At 49.1% G+C, this 24,539-nt stretch overlaps 1 protein-coding gene across 4 annotated transcripts in view; it reads left to right on the forward strand.

Annotated features, from left to right (window-relative positions):
- The window catches only part of PARP4 (poly(ADP-ribose) polymerase family member 4), a 2,216,130-nt gene that overhangs the window by 992,873 nt on the left and 1,198,718 nt on the right, over window positions 1-24,539 (forward strand). For all 4 annotated transcript variants that reach the window (XM_078657066.1, XM_078657067.1, XM_078657068.1 and 1 more), the window contains 2 exons: window positions 5,161-5,348; window positions 23,271-23,370. In XM_078657066.1, coding sequence (XP_078513192.1) covers window positions 5,161-5,348; window positions 23,271-23,370 — 288 coding nt within the window. The remainder of the gene's footprint in view (window positions 1-5,160; window positions 5,349-23,270; window positions 23,371-24,539) is intronic.

Below are 24,539 nucleotides of genomic sequence, written 5' to 3' on the forward strand. Positions count from 1 at the left end.
GCCTATCACTCCTTTCGTGGCCATGGAAGGGGTGGGCCCACACGCGCCACCAGCCACGCACCGCAGGGCAATACCCAACGCGGTGGCGGCTGTGGGAACCACCGTCCGGGCGGTCGGGGGCAGCGGCGAGGTCAGTCCACACCTTCCCCCGCAGCATCCGCCTCAAAACCCTCCTAGTCCGTGCTTTCAGGCCCATGTGACGCCAGTTGGAGGCAGGGTTCGCCATCACCACCTCCACTGGCGCACCGTCACTTCAGACAGGTGGGTGCTGCAAATCGTCCGAAGGGGCTACTCCCTCCCCTTCGAGGCGACTCCTCCAGCCATGCCACCGCAGAACCACCGTGTATCGGGGGATCACTTGCGACTTCTGCAGGAGGATGTTACGGCCCTCTTGGCCAAGGGGGCCATCGAGCGCGTTCCTGGGCCAGAAGTAGGGTGTGGTTGCTACTCCCACTACTTCCTGGTACCCAAGAAGGGCAAAGGGGGCCTACGCCCTATCTTGGACCTACGGAACGTCAACGGCTTCCTCCGGAAGGAGAAGTTCAAGATGCTGACACTGGCTCAGGTCCTTGCTGCCCTGGACCCAGGAGACTGGATGGATGGTGGCGTTGGACTTGCAGGACGCTTATTTTCATATCCCCGTCCTGCCTGCCCACCGGCGCTACCTGCGGTTCATGGTGGGCCACGAGCACTTTCAGTTTACCGTGCTCCCCTTCGGCCTTACCAGCGCCCCACGGGTGTTCACGAAAGTGATGGCGGTGGTCGCAGCTCATCTGCATCGGTTAGGGGTTTCAGTCTTCCCCTACCTCGACGACTGGTTGTTGAAGGCAGGCTCGCCCCAGACAGTCGTCAGCCTCCTCCAGACCACGGCAGACCTCCTGCACCAGCTGGGGTTTTCCATCAATGTGCCGAAGTCGCACCTGTGTCCCTCTCAGAAGCTCCTCTTCATCGGAGCGGTTCTGGACTCGGCGCGATTTCGGGTTTATCCACCCGAACAGCGGGTCCGGGATATTCAGGCTCTGATTCCCATCTTTCAGCCGTTATCCCGGGTCTCGGTCAGGTTGACGCTGCGGCTTCTGGGGCTGATGGCCTCCTGCATCCTACTGGTGCATCACGCCAGGTGACGGATGCGGGCTCTGCAGTGGGACCTGAAGTTTCAGTGGGCCCAGCATCAGGGCAACCTATCCGACCACGTCCTGATCTCGGAGGGCACTGCGAGACAGCTGCAGTGGTGGCTTTTGGACCGCGATAGGGTCAGCGGCAGATCCCTCTCCCTACCCCAACCGGAGCACGTAGTTGTGACGGACGCGTCCCTCCAGGGCTGGGGAGGCCATATGGGAGAGGCGGAGATCAGAGGCCTCTGGTCTCCGGCGGAGGCCCGGCTCCACATCAACCTGTTGGAGCTCAGGGCGATTCGTCTTGCACTGAAGGCATTCCTCCCCTCTGTCCGGGGGAGTGTAGTGCAGGTGTTCACGGACAACACCACCGCCATGTGGTACTGCAACAACCAGGCCGGTGTGGGGTCGTGGATCCTTTGTCAAGAGGCTCTTCGCCTTTGGCAATGGCTGGAACGCCAGGGCGTGACCCTGGTGGCTCAACACCTGGCAGGTTCTCTGAACGCCAGGGCGGACGAGCTCAGCCGTCGGTGCATGATGGCTCACGAATGCCGTCTGAACTCGGATGTGGCGCAAGGCCTCTTTCAGCGATGGGGAGAGCCTTGGTTAGATCTATTCGCCACCGAAGAGAACGCGCAATGTCATCAGTTCTGCGCGTTTTCCAAGGCGGCACTCGCTCGGAGACGCTTTTCTTCGCGAGTGGAGTTGCGGTCTGTTGTACGCCTTTCCGCCTATACCACTTCTGCCCAGAGTGCTGAAGAAGATCAAGCGCGACCGGGCCCAAGTCATTCTTGTGGCTCCGGACTGGGCTCGAAGGTACTGGTATCCAGAGCTACTCAGTCTGTCAGTCGATCCCCCGGTTCGTCTGCCTCTTCAGGAGGACCTTCTGTCGCAGCAGCAGGGGACGGTCCTCCACCCGAACCTGTCCAGTCTCCACCTCCATGCTTGGAGATTGAGCGGCGACAGTTGAGGCCATTTGACTTGCCTCCTGAAGTCTGTAACATCATTCTGGCAGCCAGGCGTCCCTCCACAAAGTCGGTATACGCCTGCAGGTGGAACAGATTTGTGGCATGGTGCACAGCAAAGGCTGTGGATCCTCTTTCTGCCCCTCTTTCTGAGGTTCTTCTCTTCCTTCTTTCTCTTGCCCAGCAGGGCTCTGCTCTGGGCACTATCAAGGGCTACCTTTCTGCCCTTTCAGCCTTTCTCAGGCTACCTGATCAGCCTTCTTTGTTCAAGTCCCCTATTGTAAATAGATTTCTTAAGGGCATCACTCACACGTTTCCTCCTGTTCCGTTTGTGATGCCTCAGTGGGACTTGAACCTGGTTTTAACATTCCTGATGTGCGCTCCCTTTGAGCCACTTCACAACTGTCCTCTTCGCCTTCTGACTTTGAAGACTGCCTTCCTGGTTGCCATCACCTCTGCCAGGAGAGTGAGTGAGCTCCAGGCTCTATCTTCTAAACCTCCTTTCCTCTCTGTCCATCCGGACAAGGTTGTTCTTAGGACTCGTCCTTCTTTCCTGCCCAAGGTTGTCACGGCCTTTCACATCGGGCAGTCTATCACTTTGCCAACCTTCTTTCCGCCACCGCATCCCTCTAAAGAGGAAGAGCGGCTCCATCGTCTGGACCCAAAACGTGCGCTCTCATTCTATTTGGATCGCACACGCCAGTTCCGGGTGGATGACCAACTCTTTGTTGGTTACGTGGGCGCTAAGAAGTGGAAAGCGGTACACAAGAGGACCATCTCCCGGTGGATCATCTTGTGTATCCAGGCATGCTACTCCTTGGCTAGGAAGGAGCCCCCGGCTGGATTGCGGGCTCATTCCACCCGAGCCACCGCTACTACCACTGCCCTGGCCAGGGGTGTGCCCTTACAAGACATCTGTCAGGCAGCTACGTGGGCATCGCTGCACACGTTTGCAAGACACTACTGCCTGGACAGCCAAGTCCGGAGGGATGGCTTCTTTGGCCGTTCCGTCCTCCAGGACTTTCTGGTGTGAGTATTGGTTCGCAGACCCACCACCGGGGTTGGTATTGCTGGGGTATCTATTCTAAGCTAAGGAATCTAATACTAACGTGTCTCTTTCAGATGCACAAGTTACTACTTGTGTAACGATATATCTGTAAGAGACAATAGTTAGTATTAGATTCCTTACCGACCCACCCATCCTCCCCGTTCTGCGAACCAATACCTAGGGTTAGGGTTGTCCCCTTCAGGGCCCTAGTTTCACTGGCACCAGTGCTGGTTTTTGGCATAGCTCTGCGTTTCTGGCGCGGAAAAGCTGTGTCTAAGAACTGACGTCAGCACGCAGAGGCGGCGTCTAAGTACTCCAACGACGTCATCACGGCGCCCACGACGCCGACGACGGATGCGGAGCCGCAGACGACGCCTACCGACGCGCAAGGGTACTGCTACGCAAAATTTTCCGGATCCAGTCTGACGCCTGGGGATATTCTAAGGTAAGGAATCTAATACTAACTAATGTCTCTTACAGATATATCGTTACACAAGTAGTAACTTGTGCGTTGTGTCTCGGAAAAGTTTCTCAGAAGAAAAGTGTCATCAGCGTGCCGGGAAGGGATTTATATGACCTCGCTGACGTCATATCCGTGGACGACGTCAGGGCGCGATAGTGTAGCGTCGTCCCCCGGCACGCAGAGGTGCTGCTGCAAACATTTTCTGCATCCAGTCTAACGCCTGGGGATAATTCTAACTTAAGGAATCTGCGGCTAGACAACGTCTCTACCAGATACATCGTTACCGAAGGTAAGTAACTCGTACTTCTGTTTGCATGTCAGCCTTCACTTTTAGGATTTGAGAATTTAGTAAAATATATCTATAGGTTCAAGCAGCTGGCTGGGCTGATAATAGGTATGAACAGATGGGTGATCTATATGGCGGCGATATGCTTCGCATCTTTGAAGTGGCCAGGGTGCAGATGGGTGTCTGGGTACAACACTTTTAATTTTGCAGCATTTTCCCGGTTTGGTAATTGGAATCTATAACTCTTTTGAAAAACCTGTCCTAAACCAAGGTTGGTGCCGATGTTCTTCTTGTCTAGCACGTTGTGTGGAGACTGCCCGAGACAATAATCGACAATCCCATATTATTGAAATGGGGACTGTGGAATACCACAGCCAGGGCCGTACTAGGCATCAGGCATTTCCCCAGGAGACTGAATGGGTGGGGGACGATTTTGCAGCAGTGGGGACCGGTTTTGTGACTGGGGGCCAATGTTGCAGCAGTGATGCAATATTGGTCCCCTGTAACAAAAGCAGCAGGCAAGCGTTTCCAGCCTTCTGGGGCCAGGCAGTGCTTCACCAGGGGCTTGGCCAAGAAAATTGGGTTTGGCTGCTTTGGGTTCCCAGTCCGGCCCTGACCACAGTCAGGTGGTGAATGGAATAGTATGCTCGGAGAGGTGGGCAAGCAGGCCTACTCCACAAGATTTAGATGTGCAGGGTTGTGAAATTATTCTGTGAGTGAGTAGTTTTGCGCCAACAAAGAGTAGTTTTGGAAATATGATGGACACCATACCAAGAGTAAAAAAAAAAGAACGTATTATCAAATGACAACCTTAGGTTTCCTGCTGGCTAAGTTGGTGCATCACAATCCACTGTATGGAAGCTAGTTTTCCTTTTTTATAACCTCTGGTGCCGAGAATGGTCTGTGGCTGAGGGACGATGAACGTCTGTTGTCCAAATTGAGGATAAGCTGAGTGATGATGTGGAATGTTGAAGATAAAAATGTAGAAGTCTCGATTTTAATGCGGACTCACATACCTCCCTGTGAGATACATGCGTGGAATCTGTGTTTGAGCTGTGAATAAGCTTTGCTCTTCTGACTCTGAATATATGATTATATTGCAGCCTGCTTGTTTCACTGCCTTTTTATGTAAAAACTCTTAATGAAATATTAAACAAATGTGTATGTCATTAACAAATAAAGTTCATGAAAGATCACTACGTTGAGTTTTTGAAACAGTACAAGTTTTGCAAGGAAAATAGCGTCTTTAGAGTTCATATTTTAACTTTGCTTTCTGGTTACAGTCTGCAAAACCTACAATGGGAAACACTGATTTATGGAAGCCTTTACACTCTCTAAGTTTATTACCACCATCCAAGGGAAGACGTAACATTCTTCTAATATCTGATGGACACATCCAAAACGAAAGTAGAACTTTCCAGATTGTAAAAAACAACGTCAAACACACAAGACTGTTCACGTGTGGAGTTGGGTAAGTGCTGAAGAAAGTACATCTTTATCCTGTCTTTCAATCCTCTGAACTCACTTACAAGTCGTCAGGGGTAGTAAATGCTATAAAAATGCAATTAAATTAGAAATTCAACATTGTTGTTTATACAATATGGACTACCATTTTAAATGTAATCACTCACACATAGAATTACATCAGTATGGTGACAGCTGGTAAAAGTCAACAATCTTGAAGGTTTCTGGGTAGGCACTAAACTTTTTAGGACATTTCCAACACAAAAAATAGTGAGACGTTTGATTGTGCAACTGGCAGGTGTAAATTATTTTTCATGGATGAAATAGGAGCGGAGTAGATGTGACTCAAGAGCTCAGGAGGGAGCAAATGGTAGGGAAGAAAAAGTAAAGGCGGTTGGTTGATGTTAGGATGGGTGAAATAACTCAATTTAAATAAAACTTAAACAAAAAAAAGCTATTCCTGGCCTCCATGAAGTTAGTGGAAGAACTGAAGATGTGGGGACAGTTGCTAGAGTTTAGAAATTGTGTGGGGGCTTGGAGGAGGTCTTGTAGCAGACGTGCAACGTTTGGAAACAGTTCAATAGGAAAATGCATCTACTGGTAAGATAGTTCAGCCGGTAGGAACCTGTGGCTGACATCTGTGTGGGATCTGTTGGACAGTGGAACTAGTGCTGCTAGGACTAACTCATGCTTTTGTCCTTCTGAGATGGCATGAGTAGGAAATCCAGTGAGTTATTCAAAAATGTGTTAAAAACCTAGTCAATAATCACTCATACAAGGCACTGCCCAGCACAGGACCAGCTGTTGCTGACTTATCTAATGCCACTAACAACCATTGGGAAAGCCAATAGTCCTGGCTTGTTGTAGGTATAATGTTACTTGTTGTATTATATAGCTGGATGAAATGAAATCCAGTATTTGTAAAGCGCACAATTACCCAAGGTGTCAAGGCGCTGGGGGGGGCAGCAGGAAGATTAAGCGAGCTATTGCCCAGAGTCACATCGTGCTGGACTAACTTGCTCCCGGCACCGGGGATCGTACCGTGAGCCCCTTGGTCCGGAGTCAGGCACCCTGGCCGCTGCGCCACACCTCTTGCAATGACAGAGGCAGCACAATACCAGTCAGGCGGAAAGTTTGCTAAGCACAGATCGTGTTTTTAAGCCATGTCCTTAATTTCATCAGACACGCCCCTTTGAGAACCCCCCCCACCGTTGTTTCATCCCACTTAAAGCCTTGAGCAAGCATAAAAGCACCATGTGTGCTTTCTGAATCACTAACATATATTAGTTATTCTGAAAGCACACGTGGTCGACATCTATGTACGTTCCTCCCCCTGCGTATCCAGGAATCCATCTTAAGAACTGATAAGTGAACTAATGATTGTCAGTTCTGAAGAGTGACGTGATCGCCCTGGTAGAGCCAGCTTTGTTCTGCAGAGAGTCTTGCCCTGATGACCTTGAATAATTCTTAAACAGATTGTTTGAAATAGCATTTTACTTACATTTATTTTTAATCTGGGAAATGTGTGAGAGTCTATTACAGTCATTTTATGATAAATGTGTTTTTGTTTTATGTAACATCCATAAAACATTTTTCTTTTAGATCCAAACAGGATCTCAGATATGAGAAATGGGAGGATGATTATAGGAGTGATTATTTGCAGTAGTATTAGTGAACTTCTACTGTGTTACAATAGTGGACAAAATAAATCACTATCCCTGAATATTAACTTTAACACATTTAGAATTTGAACCACTGTGTCTGTGCACTGTTTGTGATCCGACTAAAGAGGACACGAGAGAACAGAAACTGGATCATAAATTGAAAGCTGATCCGCACAGGCGCCCCCAAAATACATTTGGCCTAGGGCGCTCAAAATCCTTAAGATGTCCCTAAGCCACTGCTGTGAAGTTAGTTAGGAAAGCAGAGGTTCACTGGTTGCCCAGGTTTCCTTTTGTAGATTAGTGTAACTTTGTCGTGGTTGCAGATGCTCTGCCCTGCACCTGTTCATTTCCAACATGACACAGCCAGTGTACGCCGGTCACCAACACGAAGGCCTTCCCACTGGCTGTTGCAGGCATCAGGCATTTGTCTGGGTTGCTGGAAGGCTGGGGTCCAGTTTTGGAGCAGTGGGCGGTTTTGTTACTGGGGGAAATTTTGCAGCAATGCTGCAATATCACATCAGTGCTGGGGACTTGGTTTGTTAAGCAGTAGTGCTTGACACTTGCCCGTCCCACCACCTGGGCTGGTCTGATACAATTGTCATGGCTGCTTTTGGTTCCCAGTTCGGCCCTGCCTTCCCCATCAAGCAGACAACCTGCTTTCCAATACCTGGGTCAATTATCTGCACAATCAAGCAGGAACCCCGTGTCAGAACCCCTGTCGCTGCACCCACATGTGCGGTCTGGTTCTTGGCGCACATAGTCTTGGCTGCAGCGCACAGAGACCTTACACTGCCGCACTCGGAGGAAAAAAATCAGAGGGAACATTGCTTACAATGAATAAAATGTCACTGGTTTTAGTAAATAAGTATTTTCATTCTAGCACACAAGGCTGTTAAGTTTTGCAGTAGGCTAAGTATTGAAGAAAGTACATCTTTAGCCTCAATACTAATCTCATTTAGAGCAATTACATCACTGGGTTTAGTTAATTATTATTTTTATTTAACCAAATATTGTTTTTAAAATATCCCATCAGAATTACAGTTCATAGATTTGTACTCTACAAGATGTTAATTTACTGAAGCTTGTACCATAACACTCTTTCTTGTTTAGTAAGCTTTAATATTTTAAAGTATGTGTGTGCAAAACCACCGAGGGACACATTCTTCTAAGACACAGGCAGGGATATGCCCCTAATCACAGTAAATACCCTTCTGATAGAGACTTCTAGCTGCAGATTCCTCACCTTTTGAATATTCCCCAGGCGTCAAACAGGATCCAGAAACGTTTCTGCAGTACATTTGCGTGTTGGTAGGTGCAGTAGGAAATTACATACAGAGCCTATTTAGGTCTACTCCTGCTCGCTGATGTCAGTTCCTTTCTTTCCACGACACCAGATCTGGATCCAGAGCTACCTCTTACCTCGTTGAGACCCTTTACCATCTCTAAAAATGTGTATCTGAAAGAGACAGTTAGTTATAGATTCTTACCATAGAATTTCCCCCAGGCGTCAGACTGCATCCGGAAATTTTTCTTTAGCAGTAATCCTGTGCATTGGTAGGTGGCATCGGTCGACTCCATGTCCATCGTCTGCGTTGTGGTCACTGGGATGACGCCGTGGTGCCTACTTAGACAACGCCCTGCGCGCTGACATCAGTTCATCTTTTCCCACGCCAGCCTAGGGCAGATCCGGAGAGAGCTACCCCATAGCCTCTTTTTGGCTAAACATTTTGCAACTTTTGTCGACTGCTTTTTAGAGTCCTTCGACACCTGGTGTACAAGGGATGTCCCTTCGTCGAACTGGCTTCAAGCCTTGCAGTGCCTGTCACAAGATGATGTCTGTGACGGACCCGCACCTCTTGTACCTGTGGTGTTTGGAGCGAGGCCACAACCCGGAGTCCTACTACAACTGCCGGGCCGTGGCACCGAAATCTTTGCTGGAGGGGTCTCGAAAGTTGCTGGAGGCACGGCATTCGGCTCCACGTCGTTCCGGGTCTCGTTCAAGAGGAAGGTCTCGAGGCAGTTCTCGTCGCACTCTAAGTGGTCGAGGTCATCCGGCAAGTCTAAACACAAGAAGAAGGCAAAGAAGCACAGGCGCTCTTCGCCTTCTCCCCATTGGTCGCCTGATGCGACGCGGGATACGGAGCATCGTCGTTCCAAGGCTCCGTCTCCGGTGCCCGATTCAGGGACAACTCCGCGCCTCCCCTCATTTCCGGGCCCGGAGCATCCCCTGCCCTGCTTTGACAGGTTTACGAGGCCTTACAACTCATCTTTGGGCAGCCTGGCTCCGCTGGCGCACATGTGGACCTGCAGGGTAGCTGGGGGGTCCTGGGACTTCAATGCTGGCAGCTCCAGCCCCGGCACCGTCGGATCCCCGCGGACCCAGGCCTGGAACTGGATCGACGCCGGTCGATCTCACTCGACTCTTCCTGGCACCGATCCTGATGATGATGCCCCCGTCGCTGGTCGTGCCCTGACTGATGCTGTCCCCATCCCCATCCACAAGTTGGACCCAGAGCCGGACCGATGTCAGAATGGACACTGGAGGTTTTTTTTGTTCCCTTGTCCATCAAACAGATGGTGGTGATGTGGACTGGCAGGGGTCACTGGACCCATTAGCTGACCAGCTAGAAGACCCGGACTGGCGTGAGGAACTGGGTGATGCCAGTGGTCTGGACACACCTCCAGACACTGGTTTGCTTTCTCCACCTACCGTGGCTCCAGAGGAGGGAGCGTCCTATGCTGTCGTGATGAGAAGGTCAACCGAGATCTTGGGCCTTGAGCTCCCTCCGGTGGCAGTCAGAACTAACCTCCTGACGGAGGTGCTTCAACTTGCGGCGTCCTCTTCTGAACCACTATTGCCATGTAACGAAGCCCTCACTGACGTCCTACTGGGCACCTGGTCCAAGCCCAGCATAGGGGCTGCTGAGGAAAGGATGATTGCCTGCAGCCAATGACCGGCCCCGGCGATCCAGTGTTCCTGACCCACCACCGTATCTCAGAGAGCTTGGTGGTCCAAACCTCTTCTCCAATGGGCGCATTCCCTTCTGTTCCTCCAGATCGGGAACCCAAGAAGCTGGATTATGATGGTAAGCGTATGTTCTCTTCCTCCAACTTGGCACTGCGGTCCGTTATTACCACAGGCCTCTTAGGCAGATACTCCCATACCATCTGGGATATGGTTGTGCAGGTGCTGCCGCAGTGCCCGGAGGAAGCCCGGGACGCCCTCTCCCATGCAGTGGCAGATGGGAGAGACACAGCCAAATTCACAATCAGATGTGGACTGGACACCACAGACTCACTGGGCAGAATGATTGCCATGTCGGTAGTCCTTAGGCGCTACACCTGGTTGAGGACATCTGGCTTTTCGAGGGATGTCCAGTCAACCTTGATGGACATGCCCTTTGATAGCCGTCGCCTTTTTGGCGACAAAGCAGACTCTGCGCTGGAGCGCTTTAAAGATTCTCTGGCTATGGCCAGTTCTTAGGCCCTCATCGCGCCTTTTTGCCCTCTCTACTCTCTACTCTGCTTTTTGTCCCCTTTGTAGCTACGGAAGGCGGACCCATCCACGGCATGCCCAGTCTAGCCACCAGCTCACTCAAGCTGCTCAGCCTCTGAGTGGCCGTGGACGTGGGACCCAGCGACCTTGCGAGTCTGGAAGCTAGCGGGTGGACCAGTCCCCCTCATCCCTGGTGCAGCAGCCTCCAAGTCTTCCTGGTCCAACGTTTCAGGGCCATCAACAACCAATGGGAGGCAGGATTTGCCATCACCTCCTCCACTGGCAATCCATCACGTCGAACAGGTGGGTTTTGCAAATAATCAAGAGGGGCTACTCCCTCCCCTTCGAGACTACCCTCTCTCCATGCCACCTTCTTACGATCGCTTGTTTGAGGATCATTTGGTACTTCTCTGCCAGGAAGTCTCTGCTTTTTTAGTCAAAGGAGCAATAGAGAGTGTGCCGACGCTAGAAGTAGGTCGTGGTTGCTATCCCTACTACTTTCTGGTGCCCAAGAAGGGCAAAGGCCAGCGTCTTATTCTAAACCTACTGGCCCTCAACCACTTCCTCCGAAGGAGAAGTTAAAAATGCTCATGTTGGCTCAGGTCTTCCCTTAACCCCAGAGACTGGTTGGTGGCGCAGGACTTGTAGGACACTTATTTCCACGTTCCTGTCCTGCCAGCCCACAGGCGCTACTTACGGTTTGTGGTGGGCCATGAACACTTTCAGTATACCATGCTTCCCTTTGGCCTCACCAGTGCCCCTTGGGTGTACACAAAAGTGATGGCGGTGGTCACAGCTCATCTGTGCAGATCAGGGGTTCCAGTCTTCTCCTATCTCGACGACTGGCTGTTGAAGGCGGGCTCGCCCCAGACTGTTGTCTCCCACCTCCAGGCTATGGCAGACCTACTACATTCACTGGTGTTTATTATAAACATGCCAAAGTCGCACCTGATCCCCTCTCAGATGCTCCTTTTCATCTGAGCAGTTTTGGACACGGTGCAGTTTCGGGCCTTTCTTCCCAAACAGCGAGTCCAGGATATTCGGACTATGATAGCGATGTTTCAGCCTCTATCCTGGATTTCGGTGAGAATGACTTTGAGTCTGCTGGCCCTCATTGCCTCCTACATCCTTCTGGTAGGTCATGCCAGGTGGCATATGCGGTCTCAGCAGTGGGACCTGAAGTGCCAGTGGGAGCAGCATCATGGGGATCTTTCCGACTATCTCGTAGGCGACTGCGACACAGCTGCAGTGGTGGTTAACGAACCAATATTGGGTCAGAGGCTGATCCCTCTCCCAGATGCTTCACTTCTGTAATGCCTCTGGAAGAGGTAGAGATCCGCGGCGTCTGGTCTCCGATTGAGTCCGGGCTCCATATCATCCTGCTGGAGCTCTGGACGATTTGACTGGCACTGAAGGCATTCCTTCCCTCTCTCAAAGGGATAGTGCTGCAGGTGTTCACAGACAACACCACTGCCATGTGGTACTGCACCAAATAGGGCGGGGTAGGGTCGTGGACCCTTTGTCAAGAGGCTCTTCGCCTTTGGACATGGCTGGAACAAATAAGCCTCGTGGTTCAACACATGCGGGATCAGAGCGGACAAACTCAGCCGTCTGTGCCTGGTCGATTACGAATGGCGTCTCCTCCCATAGGTGGCACAAGGCCTCTTTCAGCAGTGAGGAAAGCCTTGGTTAGATCTGTTTGTCACCGAAGAGAATGCGCAATGTCAGCAGGATTGCGCGTTGGAGTTTCCAAGGCGGCACTCACTCAGCGACACTTTTCATCGCGAGTGGAGCTCAGGCCTCCTCTAAGCCTTTCCGCCTGTACTACTTCTGTCCCGAGACTGGGCCCAAGTTATCCTTGTGGCTCTGGACAGTGCATGAAAAGTCTGGTACCCCGAGCTTCTGAGCATGGTCATCGATCCTCCGATCAGACTGTCCCTTCGGGAGGATCTTCTGTCGCAGCAACAGGTGGCAGTTCTTCACCTGAACCTGTCCAGCCTCCACCTCCTTTCATGAAGATTGAGCAGCAGCAATTGATAGCTTTTGACCTTCCGCCTGAAGTCTGTAATGTTATCTTGGCAGCCAAGCATCCCTCCACAAAATCATTATACGCCTGTAGATGGAACAAATTTGTGGCATGGTGCACAGCTAAGGCCGTGGATCACCTTTCTACCCCTCTTTCTAAGGTTCTTCTGTATATACTTTCTTTAGCCCAGCAGACCTTTGCTCTGGGCACTCTGAAAGGTTATCTTGCAACTATCTTAGCTTCTCTTAGGTTGGAGAATCAGCCTTCCTTATTCAAGTCCCCTATTGTTAGTAGGTTCTTTAAGGGCATTACTTACCTGTTTCCTCCAACTCCTTTCGTAATGCCCAAGTGTTTTTACATACGTCATGTATGCTCCCTTCGAGCCACTTCATAACTGTCCTCTCAGGCTCCTAACTCTGAAAACGGCCTTCCTTGTTGCCATCACCTCTGTTCGCAGGGTGAGTGAGCTTCAAGCTCTATCTTCCAAGTCCCCCTTCTTCTCTATGCATCCAGACAAGGTGGTGCTTAGGACTAGGGAGTGGAGTGGCCGTGCGCTATAGAAGCATAAAAATAACATAACATAACATAACATAACTAGGCCATTCCTATCTAAAGTGGTTACTTCATTTAATTTAGGTCAATCCCTTACCTTGCCTACTTCCTTCCCACCTCCGCACCCTTGCAAGGAGGAGGAGAAACTCCACCGCCTGGACCCTAAATGGGTGCTGTCATACTACCTTGGCCGCACCAAAGATTTCCGGGTGAATGATCAACTCTTGGATACGTTGGTGCTGAGAAGGACAGGGCTGTTCAAAAACATACCATCTCGCAATGGGTTGTCATTTGCATAACAATCTGCTACGCCTTAGCGAAGAAAGATCCTCCAGTGGGGCTGTGGGCTCCACTAGGGCTACAGCAGCAACCACTGCGTTGGCAGGTGGAGTACCATTTCTTGATATCTGCCAGGCAGCAACGTGGGCAAAGGAGAACAAGGACACGGCAAGCTCCCTAGAAATGTCTGTCCCACCTCGCCAGCCGCATAAGCCCTACCATTAATTTCATGACTTTGGCAGAGGTACCCCATACCATAAGCCAATCCAACCCCAGCACAACACCCACCAGTTTCATGGTTGTGGTGCCCACCGCCCCCAGGGTCAGAGTCATCAGGCCACCCAGTTCACTGACTCTCTCCCCTCCACCCACAACCTCCTTGAAGCCCAGCCTTACCTGCCAAGCCCCTTCAGTTTGCCAATAGTGGAGCACTGCCACTCAGTAGGAGACGTGCTCAAGTTATTCTTGCTGGAAATGCAGCGATTACGTCAGTCAAGTGGGTCCTGCAAATTGTGCAAAAGGGCTACACCCTTCATTTAATTTCTCACCACCGTTTCGCTCTCTCATTGCCTTTCTCTGGAAGGAAGAATTCAAACTGCTCACACTGGCCAAGGTCTTGTCTGCTCTTGACCTAGGAGACTGAATGGTGGCATTGGACCTGCATCTACTTCTATATACCCATCCTGCAGGCCCATCATGCTACCTGTGGTTTGTGGTGTACCATAAGTACTTTCTGTGACTTCCTTTGATCTCACCAGTGCTCTTGGCTGTTCACAAAAGTGATGGCCATAGTGGCAGCACATTTTCAAAAGTCAGGGGTGCCAGGCTTCCCCTACCTCAGCGACTGGCTTTGGGGGCTCTGCAGTGAGATCTGAAGACTCACTGCGCCCAAGATAGAGGGGACCTCCCCGACCACATTCTGAATGGCATACCCCTCTGTGAGAAGTTGGCCTGATGTGCAGTGCTCACTATTCTAGTGATCACTATATATCAGTCCAAACAACCCTTATTGATGATTGGTTGTAAGTCAACCTTATAGACCAGCTATCCTAGTAGCATGGATACGAGCAGTCTAAGGCTAAGACTCTAGAGGGCGTGTTAAGCCAGCTGTTTTACCATCACATTACCCCTTGAACACCCAGTGAAAGGACACCACACAAGTTGTTATGAAAATAAACAGTGTATTTATTTATAACAAGACTACCCTGGCTCTTTATGAGACAGGGAGCTAAGCACACAACAAAACTCTTACGAAAATACTTTTAAGTTAGCACGTTACACAAATGCCCGAGGGGCACGAAAAACCATATACGCTAAAAGTGGAATGCGAATTACTAGCAGGTAAGTAACAGTTCTAATAGGCTTTGGAATCGCTAGGACTGGACTAGGGAATCGTTAGATTACTACTAGGAGGCCTAGGGGACTCGGGTGCAGAGTGTGCACTCTCACGCGGGATGCGGGACAAAGTCTATGGAAGCTAGAATTCACAAAGTTAGTGTTCACGGGCGAACCCGACCTGGTAGGGAGAAAACGACAGTGGATCCTGACCCTTGGATAGTGAGGCTATGCTGGGACACCGGAGTGCCGAAGTTACCTAGCCCAGGGGCTGCAGCTGCATAGGTCTGAAAAGACGTCGGGGATCTCGTTGCCGGACCAGGAGCCTGGAAGGAAGAAGTTGCTGGCAGGCGACCAGTGAAGGAAAGTTCGATGGATCCAAGCCTGGATCAAGGAAGAAGAAAACCTGAAAGCAGAGGGGACCAAGTTCTTGAATCACTAGCCAGTGATTAAGTGGGCACCAGGATGGCACCGGGCGAAGTCACCGCAGTCAGGTGAGTGGGCACTGCTGGGCTCTGCAGTCTCTCGGACCAGGAGGCGTTGTCGGCGACCAGGATGGAGGTGCGAGCTGTCCCACGAAGGATGAAGTCGTTGGCGTCGAAGTTACCCAGGATTGGGCAACAAGCCTTGGCTAATTCAAGCCCACGCGGTGGACTCAAAATGGCGTCTTGAGTGGACCAGGAGGGTCCAGGGTGCTCCTCTTCTGGAAGGGAGCAAGGGCCAGTCTGGAGCAACCAGACCAGCAGCAGAAATGTCGTCGGGCGTCGTCAGGAAGGCCACAAGCCAACGGGCTAGTAGCCAAACAACGCGGTGAGCAGCGGAAAGCAGCAGGGCCCCACGCAGATCGTGGAGATGCTGGGGGGCTGCACTTCGGAGCTGGAGCTGCTCAGAGTCGGGGCTTCTCGGACCCCAAAGCACTCACCAGTAGATTACTCGGCGGGCTTGCTGGAAAGAAGTCGTGCAGTCTTGCAGATGGCCGGTCCCTTGAGGTCTCGTCGCACCCACGGTTCTCAGCTGGGCTGTAGAGGTGGGTAGAGGTCAGAGGTGCCAGGGAAGCCGGTTCTCGTCGAGCTGGGCAGTCGGATTCCGGAGGAAGGACTTACAGCAGACCGCAGTGTTCTTGGGTGGTGCCTGCGGATGCAGGGTGACTACTCCTTAGTCACAAGGGAGAAATCTTAGGAAGAAGTCTTGAGTTCCTTTCGCAGAAAGTAGTTTCAGGATTCAAAGATGATCTGATTTGGAAGGGGGCCAGTCTCTACCTTTATCCTGTAAAAAGGGGCTGGCACGCGACTAAGTCCTGCCCTATGGGTGGGACTAGGAGGGGGGTGGTTACACCCACTTCCTTGGCGGGCTTTTCCCCAGCACAGGGTCTGGAGTGACCCTGGAACTGGTTCCAGCCGGCCTATGCACAGTGAGCACCGGGGTGCCACTTGCAGTCACCTTCCTCTAAAGCCCTGCCTACCTACAATACACAAAACCCTGTCTGGGACGGTGCTGGCACCGCCCCTGGCAGGAAACCCTTTGTCCTTATCTCCTGCTCTGGGAGGACTCCCAGCAGCAGGAGGGCAGACTTGTGTCTCGGTGGCAGCATCCATTTTGTGGATGCTAAGGCTCTGTCTGACTTTTAACCGGGTTATAGGTTACAGGCATGTCGTGTCCCTCTAGAAGGGTGGAATGCTAACCCCGTCGCCAGAATTGGCGAGGGGTTAGTATTCCAATTCGTATGACACCTTACTCGACATGTTTTGATAAAGCGATACCAGAGTTGGCATTTAACCGCGAGGATTATAATGCACTTAAGAGTATATGGTATGCGATATCATGGAAACGGCTAAGGGATAGATCCTGAAAGCCGCAGACAGGCTCAGCTCATGCCAGAGCACCATCTCACACGATTCCAAGCACTCTGCCTTCAGGATTGTTAAGGCCTGCCATAGGAGTGACTGATAGGAGATCTGTGTGTCCATTTTAGGGTTAGATATAGGTATACTATATCTAAAGCAAAGGGTGAGTACACCACCTTGCCCCAGCTGTCGTGCAGCCAGTTGTGTCAGTTTTAGTTAGTCAATCCAGGGGTGGCATAATACATGCTTCAGCCCCTGGGAGACTTCTGGGTGCACCTCAGCCCTGGGTACAGGGACTTGGAGAGGGCCCAGTGCCAATTCAGTACCTGGGTACAATTTGGATAGAGAGAACAGCTAGGCTGTGGGTCTGATTAGCAGGCCCACAGCCAGGGAAAGTCGTAAACCAGTGCAGCAAAAAGCAAAAAATCTGGGTGATCATAGGATTGCAGACCCTACTCTCCTACACCCTCTCCCTTCCCCACCCACAGCGGACAGTAGTGACCAAAGCTTCATTGGTGGAGGGTGGGGGGGGCATCTGGGAGAGGTGGAGATCAGAGGAATATAATATTTGCCAGAGGCTCAGTATCAACCTTCTAGAGCTGAGTGCTATCCGCTTGGCGTTGAAAACCTTCTGTTCGAGGCATATGAGCTGCAGAATTAATACTGCTGCATAGATCGCCATCTGGTGTTGGGCTGCTTGCACCTTGTTGTTGTCTTGGAAGAAGTCTTTTTTAGTCACGAGATAGGTGACTCCTCCCTTGAGTTATAGTGCGCATGGGCTTCGACTCCATCCTCAGATTGTTTTTTCCGCCATCGGGTTTGGATGTAATTTGCTGTGCTCCGGGTCAATGTCATTCAATTCCCCTTCGACGTGCAAAAACTCTCACCGCTCAACGGCATTGTTTCGATTGCAAATCTCTCTCAACGAGTATCCAGTTTCGAAGACATTTTTGAGTCCGGTCGTCGGCATAGACCATTGGGCCGATCGGCGCCAGCATATGGAAAGGACTCGAATCCAAAAATGCAAGTGTGGGGCTAAATTCCCACACACAGATCTCCACGAGGTCCTCAACCTTTGTCTCTCGCCAGAACACAAGAGTCGACACAGCCAGGCCTTACCCTCTTTCAGGTCCAAGAAGACTATACGTGATCGCCGTGCTCTACGACACGAAATGTCCAGGTCAACCGTTCCGGCACCAGAGAACATCTTCGAGGCAGGCTCCGATGATCCAGACAAAATGGGATGTCTTGCTACCTACCGTGCCTTCACTTTGCCCAAAGAGAGGTTCCTCAGAAGGGGGGTGGGCTACAGCCCATTTGAACTTCTGGTTGGACATCCAGTTAGAGGTCCATTGTGGCTGGTTTAGGAGGGATGGGAGCAACCTCTCAGACCTCCATAACAGGTCATTTTGGACTATATCCTTGACCTGCGCTCGTGTATGGCTGAGTACATGAAGAAGGCCAGCAAAAAACTTGAGTCCAGCAAAGAGCTTCAGAAAACGTGGCACGACCAAAAGGCTGTGCTGACTGTTTACCAGCCAGCACAGAAAGTGTGGGTGTTCAATTCCCAAGGCAGATGAGCTATTGATACTCTGGCCTCAGCCAAGTATCACAGCCAAATTCAGCATTTTCGACCCCTAGTGGGCAATATCAATTTATTGTAATGCCTTTTGGTTTGCAAAATGCAACTGCCACATTTCAGAGGTTGGTGAACAAAGATCTCAAATGTCTGGAAGCCTAGATTGCAGCATATCTAGGTAATATTGCTCTCTGTTGCTCCACGTGGGAAGATCACTGGGTCCACTTCAGGAATGTCATGGAAGCCCTGCAGAAGACCTGCCTCACTAGCAAGGCCACAAAGTTCCAGATAGGTCAGAGCAAAGTTGTGAACTTGGGCCACCTTGTAGGTGGAGGCCAGGTTCAACCATTGGAGACCAACAGCCAGCCATAATGGGCTGGGTTGCTCCCACTACCCAGACTCAGATCAGAGTGTTCTTGGGCCTGCCTGGGTATTACAGGAGGTTTGTTAAGGGATATGGGACCATAGTGACTACTCTTAATGATCTCACCTCCAAAAGAATGCTGAAGAAAATTCAGTGGACAGTTAGCTGTCAGAAGGTATTTGATGGCTCGAAGTTGGCCATGTGCACTGCTCCCAGTCTGCAAAGTTCTGATTACTCCAAAACCTTCATTGTGAAGACAGATGCTGCTGAGGTAGGGGTAGGTGCAGTTCTGTTAGAACTTAATACAGATGGCTAGGACGAAACAGTAGCTTTTATAAGTAGACGGTTGACTCCCAGGGAGAAGCTTTGGTCAGTTATTGAGAGGGAGGTCTTTGCTGTGGTCTGGGCCTTGAAGAAGGTGAGGTCATGCCTTTTTTGTACTCACTTCATTGTTCAGACAGACCATAGGCCCCTCTAATGACTAAAACAAATGAAGGGTGTGTCACTAACCTGGGGATGAGAATCCAGGAGCAGACTGCACCCTTCTTATCTTACAGGCCCGCTTCAACAACACCAGAAGTCAGGCAGCCTGGGGAGGACAGGAACTTTCGCAGAATGCCAACTCATCAAGAGGAGGAGACGCGGCGACTGCTGAAGAAAAAAAGTCAGAGACATGGACGGCCGGAGTTCAGGGAGTTCAGCCAGCAGAGAGGACCCGGTTCGCGTGTGGAAACTGGACCTCGGGGAGCCAAAGGAGAGGCATTGGCCAATCAGCGTCCTGGAAAAGGATCCCGGTTAACCGAAGGAAGAAAAGCAAGAGGAACCGGAGCCGAGGAGAAACCCGGGATGCCTGATGAAGAGAGGATGTACCCTGTCTGCGTGTTGAGTCCCGCTTCTAGCCACGTCCCAGGATGGACGTGGCTTAACCAGGTTCGTGAGAGGCTCCTAGGCAGGTCCTTATAAGCAGGAGGAGAGGAAAAGGACAAACCACAAGTGGGAAGGACACAGGGTGAGGAGAGGTGAAGGGAACCTGAACATGAAGAGAGGGGTGTGGGGCATGTTGCATCAATACTATTCGGGGCAACGCCAAGTATCCTTTTTTTCTTTTTACTCGGATGTTGTTTTATTTATTTTCCTTTAAACACCATAAGTTCAGGAACTTCACTTTATTGCCACCCTTCTATTAACCTCACAAAAGAAAGAGAAAGAAAGAGAGATAGAGAGCACTGTTCTAAACCCTTAAAACTAGAAATAAAGAAATAGTGACTTACCTGATTTCTTATTTATGTCAAGAGTACCAGCGGACAGGAGTGCGAAAGGCCCTGAGGAAGAAGAAAAGAAGACATTGTATAAAATGGAACTTCCATTCCTTGTTTCTTTGTATATTCATATGGAGTCTGAAAAATAAAAGACAACGAGTTAAGCCTAAATAGATTAATCTTTGTGTTACCCGTTCTAGACCAGTAGACCGGGTGAAAAGCCCAAACTTTTGAGGTGGTCCATTTCCCTACAGGGGTTGGACTTTCTGTGGAACATAGATCTGGGAGTAACTATGCCAACGCAGATGGACTCTCCGGATATTTCGACATAGAAAATGAAGACTCAACTGGTCAAGGTCAGTTTCATCTCCTTTCGTTTGGGGGGGAGGGGTGTAGGAAAGTAGGATCTGCTTTCATGGTTAGCCCCACTTTTTGCTGATGTCAGTATGTTTGTTTGACTTGTCTGGCTGGGAACCTGCTAATCATGACCCCAGCCATTGTGCTTCCTCCCCCAAGTTTCTGGTTATTGAAAACACTAGGTAAGCTCATTGACGTTGACTATACGGCTTAAACTGAACCCTCAAAACTTTTGTCTTAGATGTAACATTAGGTATTGTGGTTTTGTTTTACAGTTGATTGATCATAAACATACAAGAAACAGGTATGACATCGCAACACTTGCAAATGAACACACCCATGGGCAAATCAAACACATAACACTCATACAGTTTATTTTATATTTTTTCAGATCAGCCCCTGATGAAGGTACCAGTTGGTACCGAAATGCATTGGGCAAGGAGTGAAAAATTTGAAATGTGATCAATGGCTATTTTGTGATAATATTGATATCACTAAACAATGTATTGTATAAATTGTGATTGTAAGTGAACAAATGCACAAATAATGTATTTTGTCATGATTATTTGAACATATCAGATTATGAAAATAAATAACTGATAATCAATTGAATAAAAGAAGTGAACGAGTAGAAATATTTAAGGTGTAGGATAACACCAAGTGCACAGTGCGCAACTAGATGAGTTTTCAACCCATCATAACTGGACATTTATAACAGGCGTGACAAACCTAAACAGTTGCAGCACCGATAGATAAGATTGATAATTTGACAGATTTGGTGTGCACCTCACACCCCCACTACCCTCCTCCCTAAATTTGACATGGTAAGTACTTTGGTACCTCCACAATTAGCTACTGGTGTACCCTTGTAAGTCCCTAGTATATGGGACTAAGGTACCCAGAACTTAGGTACACCAGGTGTCTTGCATAGGCTGCAGCATGTATTATGCCATCCCATGAGTGACCACTCAAACTGCAACTACAGGCCTGCCATTGCAGCCTTTGTAAGCTGGTGCTAGCACCACTTAATGACAGATATAGGTTTTCTTACATCTGAGGTCACTACTTTTAAAACCGATAAGTAACCCCTAAGGCAGGCCTTTCAATCCTGTAGGCAGGGTGCTTGGTTATAAGTGTAAGGGTGCACCTGCATGAGCAGGACAACCCTACAAACCCAAGAGTTGATTCATCAGACTTTGTAAGTGCGGTCAGCCATTTTAATACATATAGTGGACATCAGTCATCACGAGATGTCTAACTATATAGTGGCTGCACCGAACCCGGTCATGTTTGGTATCTAACATGTTGGAATCATACCCCAACATTGATGTCAGTGTTGAAAGTATGATCCCATGCAGTGGGGGGCTCCCTTGGGGTATCCCTCTGTAGTCCCAGTTACAGCCTTTCAATCTAGTGCTGCTACCGACCACAGAGACGATTCTGCCCTTCTGCTGCAGAGCCAGGTTAGAGCAGGGGAAGGTAAGACAATAGCTTTCCTGTGAGCACCTCCCCAGACAGGACTAAAGTTTATTGGACTGGGGTGAGGGTGCTTGCCAGTGCCACGAGACTGCTTTGAAGGACACATTGGGTGCCCTCTATGCATACTGCTGCTGGAACCATTTCTGGGAGTCCTTGGCGCGAAACTGGGCAAAGGACATGGGAGCATCCTCCCCTCTGTCCACCCCTCCTCTGGGAGGGACCCCTGAGTCGCCCTAACCCCTTTCTTGTGGAATAAAAAGTTCACCTGTAGGTGGGTCCTCAGATTCGTCATGGGACAAGACTCAAGACCGACACTACTTCACTCTTTGACCATCTAGACACCTGGACTTCGCTAGTCTTCGCCGGAACCAAGACTGCATCAAGGAAGACTCCTGCTGCTCCTGGTCTCGCTGTTCTGCTAGTCTTCATCGTTGTCTGGGCTTCTTCCAGGATCTTCAACAAACCTGTGGGCATCAAGGACACCCGAAGTAATCTCCCTTAGTGTGAAGGAGTCATTCTCCTGCATTTGCAGGCACCGCAACAAAGCTGACATGCCTGCTGCTTCTGACGTCCCACAGACTTCTAAAGGCTCTGCAACAGAGGTGGAGGTTCTGCAACTCTCAAGAGGGTTGCTCGAGATTCTCTTACAAATCCTGTGCCTTTGGTCTGTAGGTCCTCATGAGGGTCTTCTTCTGCTCCAGTGGACTCCTCTGCTTGCTCGGGGCCTGCTCTGGTTCTTTTGCACTTGGGCAGTCATATTTTCCCTCTTTAGTACCCATCTAGCATTCCACTGTTAGCCTCTCAACAACAGATACATCTCAACAACAGATACGCTTTGGAGCAGATAGAGGAGAGAAAACGATTGAGAATTCCAATATTTTTTTCCCCCTCCATTAGCTTCCCAAAGAGGCTCCTGGGCTAGTTGAGGGTCAAAGAATTCCAGCTTTTCGCTCCTCTGCCATGTCAGAGGAACGAACAGCAAAAAAAGTAGCCCACATGCAGCTGGTAGCAACAAAGATGCTGCATCAGGTGCTGCCCGCGTGCTGCTGCCTCACATAAGTAGTGAGGGGTATACAAGCTAGATTGAATGGCCTCATGCCTTATAGTCCATATCCTTGGGTACATCAGGTAAAAGTAGAGTGTAGTGTAGATGGTAACATTGTTTTGTGGAGCTGCTCTCATGGATTATATGAGAGTTTATCTCTGTATTAGAAGCCTGCATTGAGCATTGCAGTCTTTGTTTGAGCTTGTGTGGTTACAGTTGTGGGTTTTTCTCCTGAGGGGTTACATTAGCTGGCGTATGAGGAGGCAGCACTGGAAAATTGCGGCTGACCCTACAGTTGAGGACAACAGTAGTGGCCATGTGAGGCCAAACCTGTACTTGGGAGCCTACTCCTGCACTTGGAATTTGAAGATAAACATAGATATAGGGTGTTATTTTAGATGTGGATGTGGGATTGAATGTAAAGAAGAGAGTGTGCATGCATTCCCACAGTCATTTTTTCCTTGGTGCCTTACATTGTTAACTGATGGCAGTCATGTACTATGTGGACACCTCCAAATTGTTTTTTCCATATATTTGTTCAGTTTTCTGGGTTTGAAGCACACATAACATGGCAAATTATATAAGCGAATTAATGAAGTAGTATATATTGTCTTCACAATTGCTAGGCTAATGATCTAAAATGTGTTCAGATCCACAGTTAACCGTCACATGCTTAGATCTTTGGCCAAGTATGGGACTGGAGCCTTTGAATACTTCGATGCAAATTCCAAGTACAACTGGCACATCAAGGTAAGTTTAACCTTATATATTTTTAGAGCTCAGGTTTTTTAAATACTTCTTGCCTGCATAACATATTCCAGAATGGTCCAAAATAATGTTTATTACATATTTGGCTCCTAGTATTTCCGATAAATCTGTGTTTCCAAAACCCGATATTTCAAATGGATGATGTCATACATTTAAATTATTTTCAATAATTTGCAGAAATTACATCGTCCCTGTCAATTTGGTGTTTCACAAAATGGGCCTCGTTTGATTTCCTTCACACTAGCTTATTACTCTCCTGGCACTCAGATGAGCAAATCATAAACAGGCACTGCTTAACTTCTTAAGTCCCCTTTATTTAATGTGTACTTTCTCCATTAAATGTAAACAAAGCCTGGACATTTAAATTGCAGCCAGTGCACATAATTATTACAACAAGTCAATAGGGCACATCCACCTGTGCATAGTTAAGCGAGTCTGGTGAAGCCAACAGTAAATCAGTTCATAAATAGGGCAAGGAAGGAGGCAGAATTATAAATATCAAAGTGTATCCATGAATAAATCTTTCAGCTATTCCCCAATCTGAGGGTATTAATTGACTGACCCAACATCTGGCTGCTCTTCCTATTTCAGGGATTTATTTCAATACTTGTTTTTACGCTTTTAGTTCCCCATTCAAGGCAAGCTAACAAATATTACTCGCAATGTAATTTATTTTTATAATTTATTTTCGTAGAATATAAACGTACTTAGATTGTTCCCTTATTCACAAAATGAGAACACAAGATCTAATCATAGACAAATATATCCAAACACAGGTGTAAGTATAAAAAGAATTTTATATTGAGAATTAATATAGGGTACTTGTAGGTTTAACTCACAATGAAACAAGAAGGAAACACGTTTTTACAATAATTAACCCCTTCACTGTAATAATTGTGTACACTTTTTCATATAAAACAAATTAATTATTCTACCACTCCTTAATAGAGAAAGACTTCAGTTATGTATACTCCGGAGATTCACGGTATGCCTCAGAACTCCAACAGCCGTAACAATTTTTTTAAAACAATTTTTTAATCATAGAAATGCCCACCGCCAAAGTCTTGATTTTTGGTTTGTGGAGTGGGCGTGGATTACAATTCCTACCATCCCACCATCCCATAGTACATAGCGTTTGAGTGACTGCATGT

Source organism: Lissotriton helveticus, chromosome 8 (assembly GCF_964261635.1).
Source record: "Lissotriton helveticus chromosome 8, aLisHel1.1, whole genome shotgun sequence".
Lineage (NCBI taxonomy): Eukaryota > Metazoa > Chordata > Amphibia > Caudata > Salamandridae > Lissotriton > Lissotriton helveticus.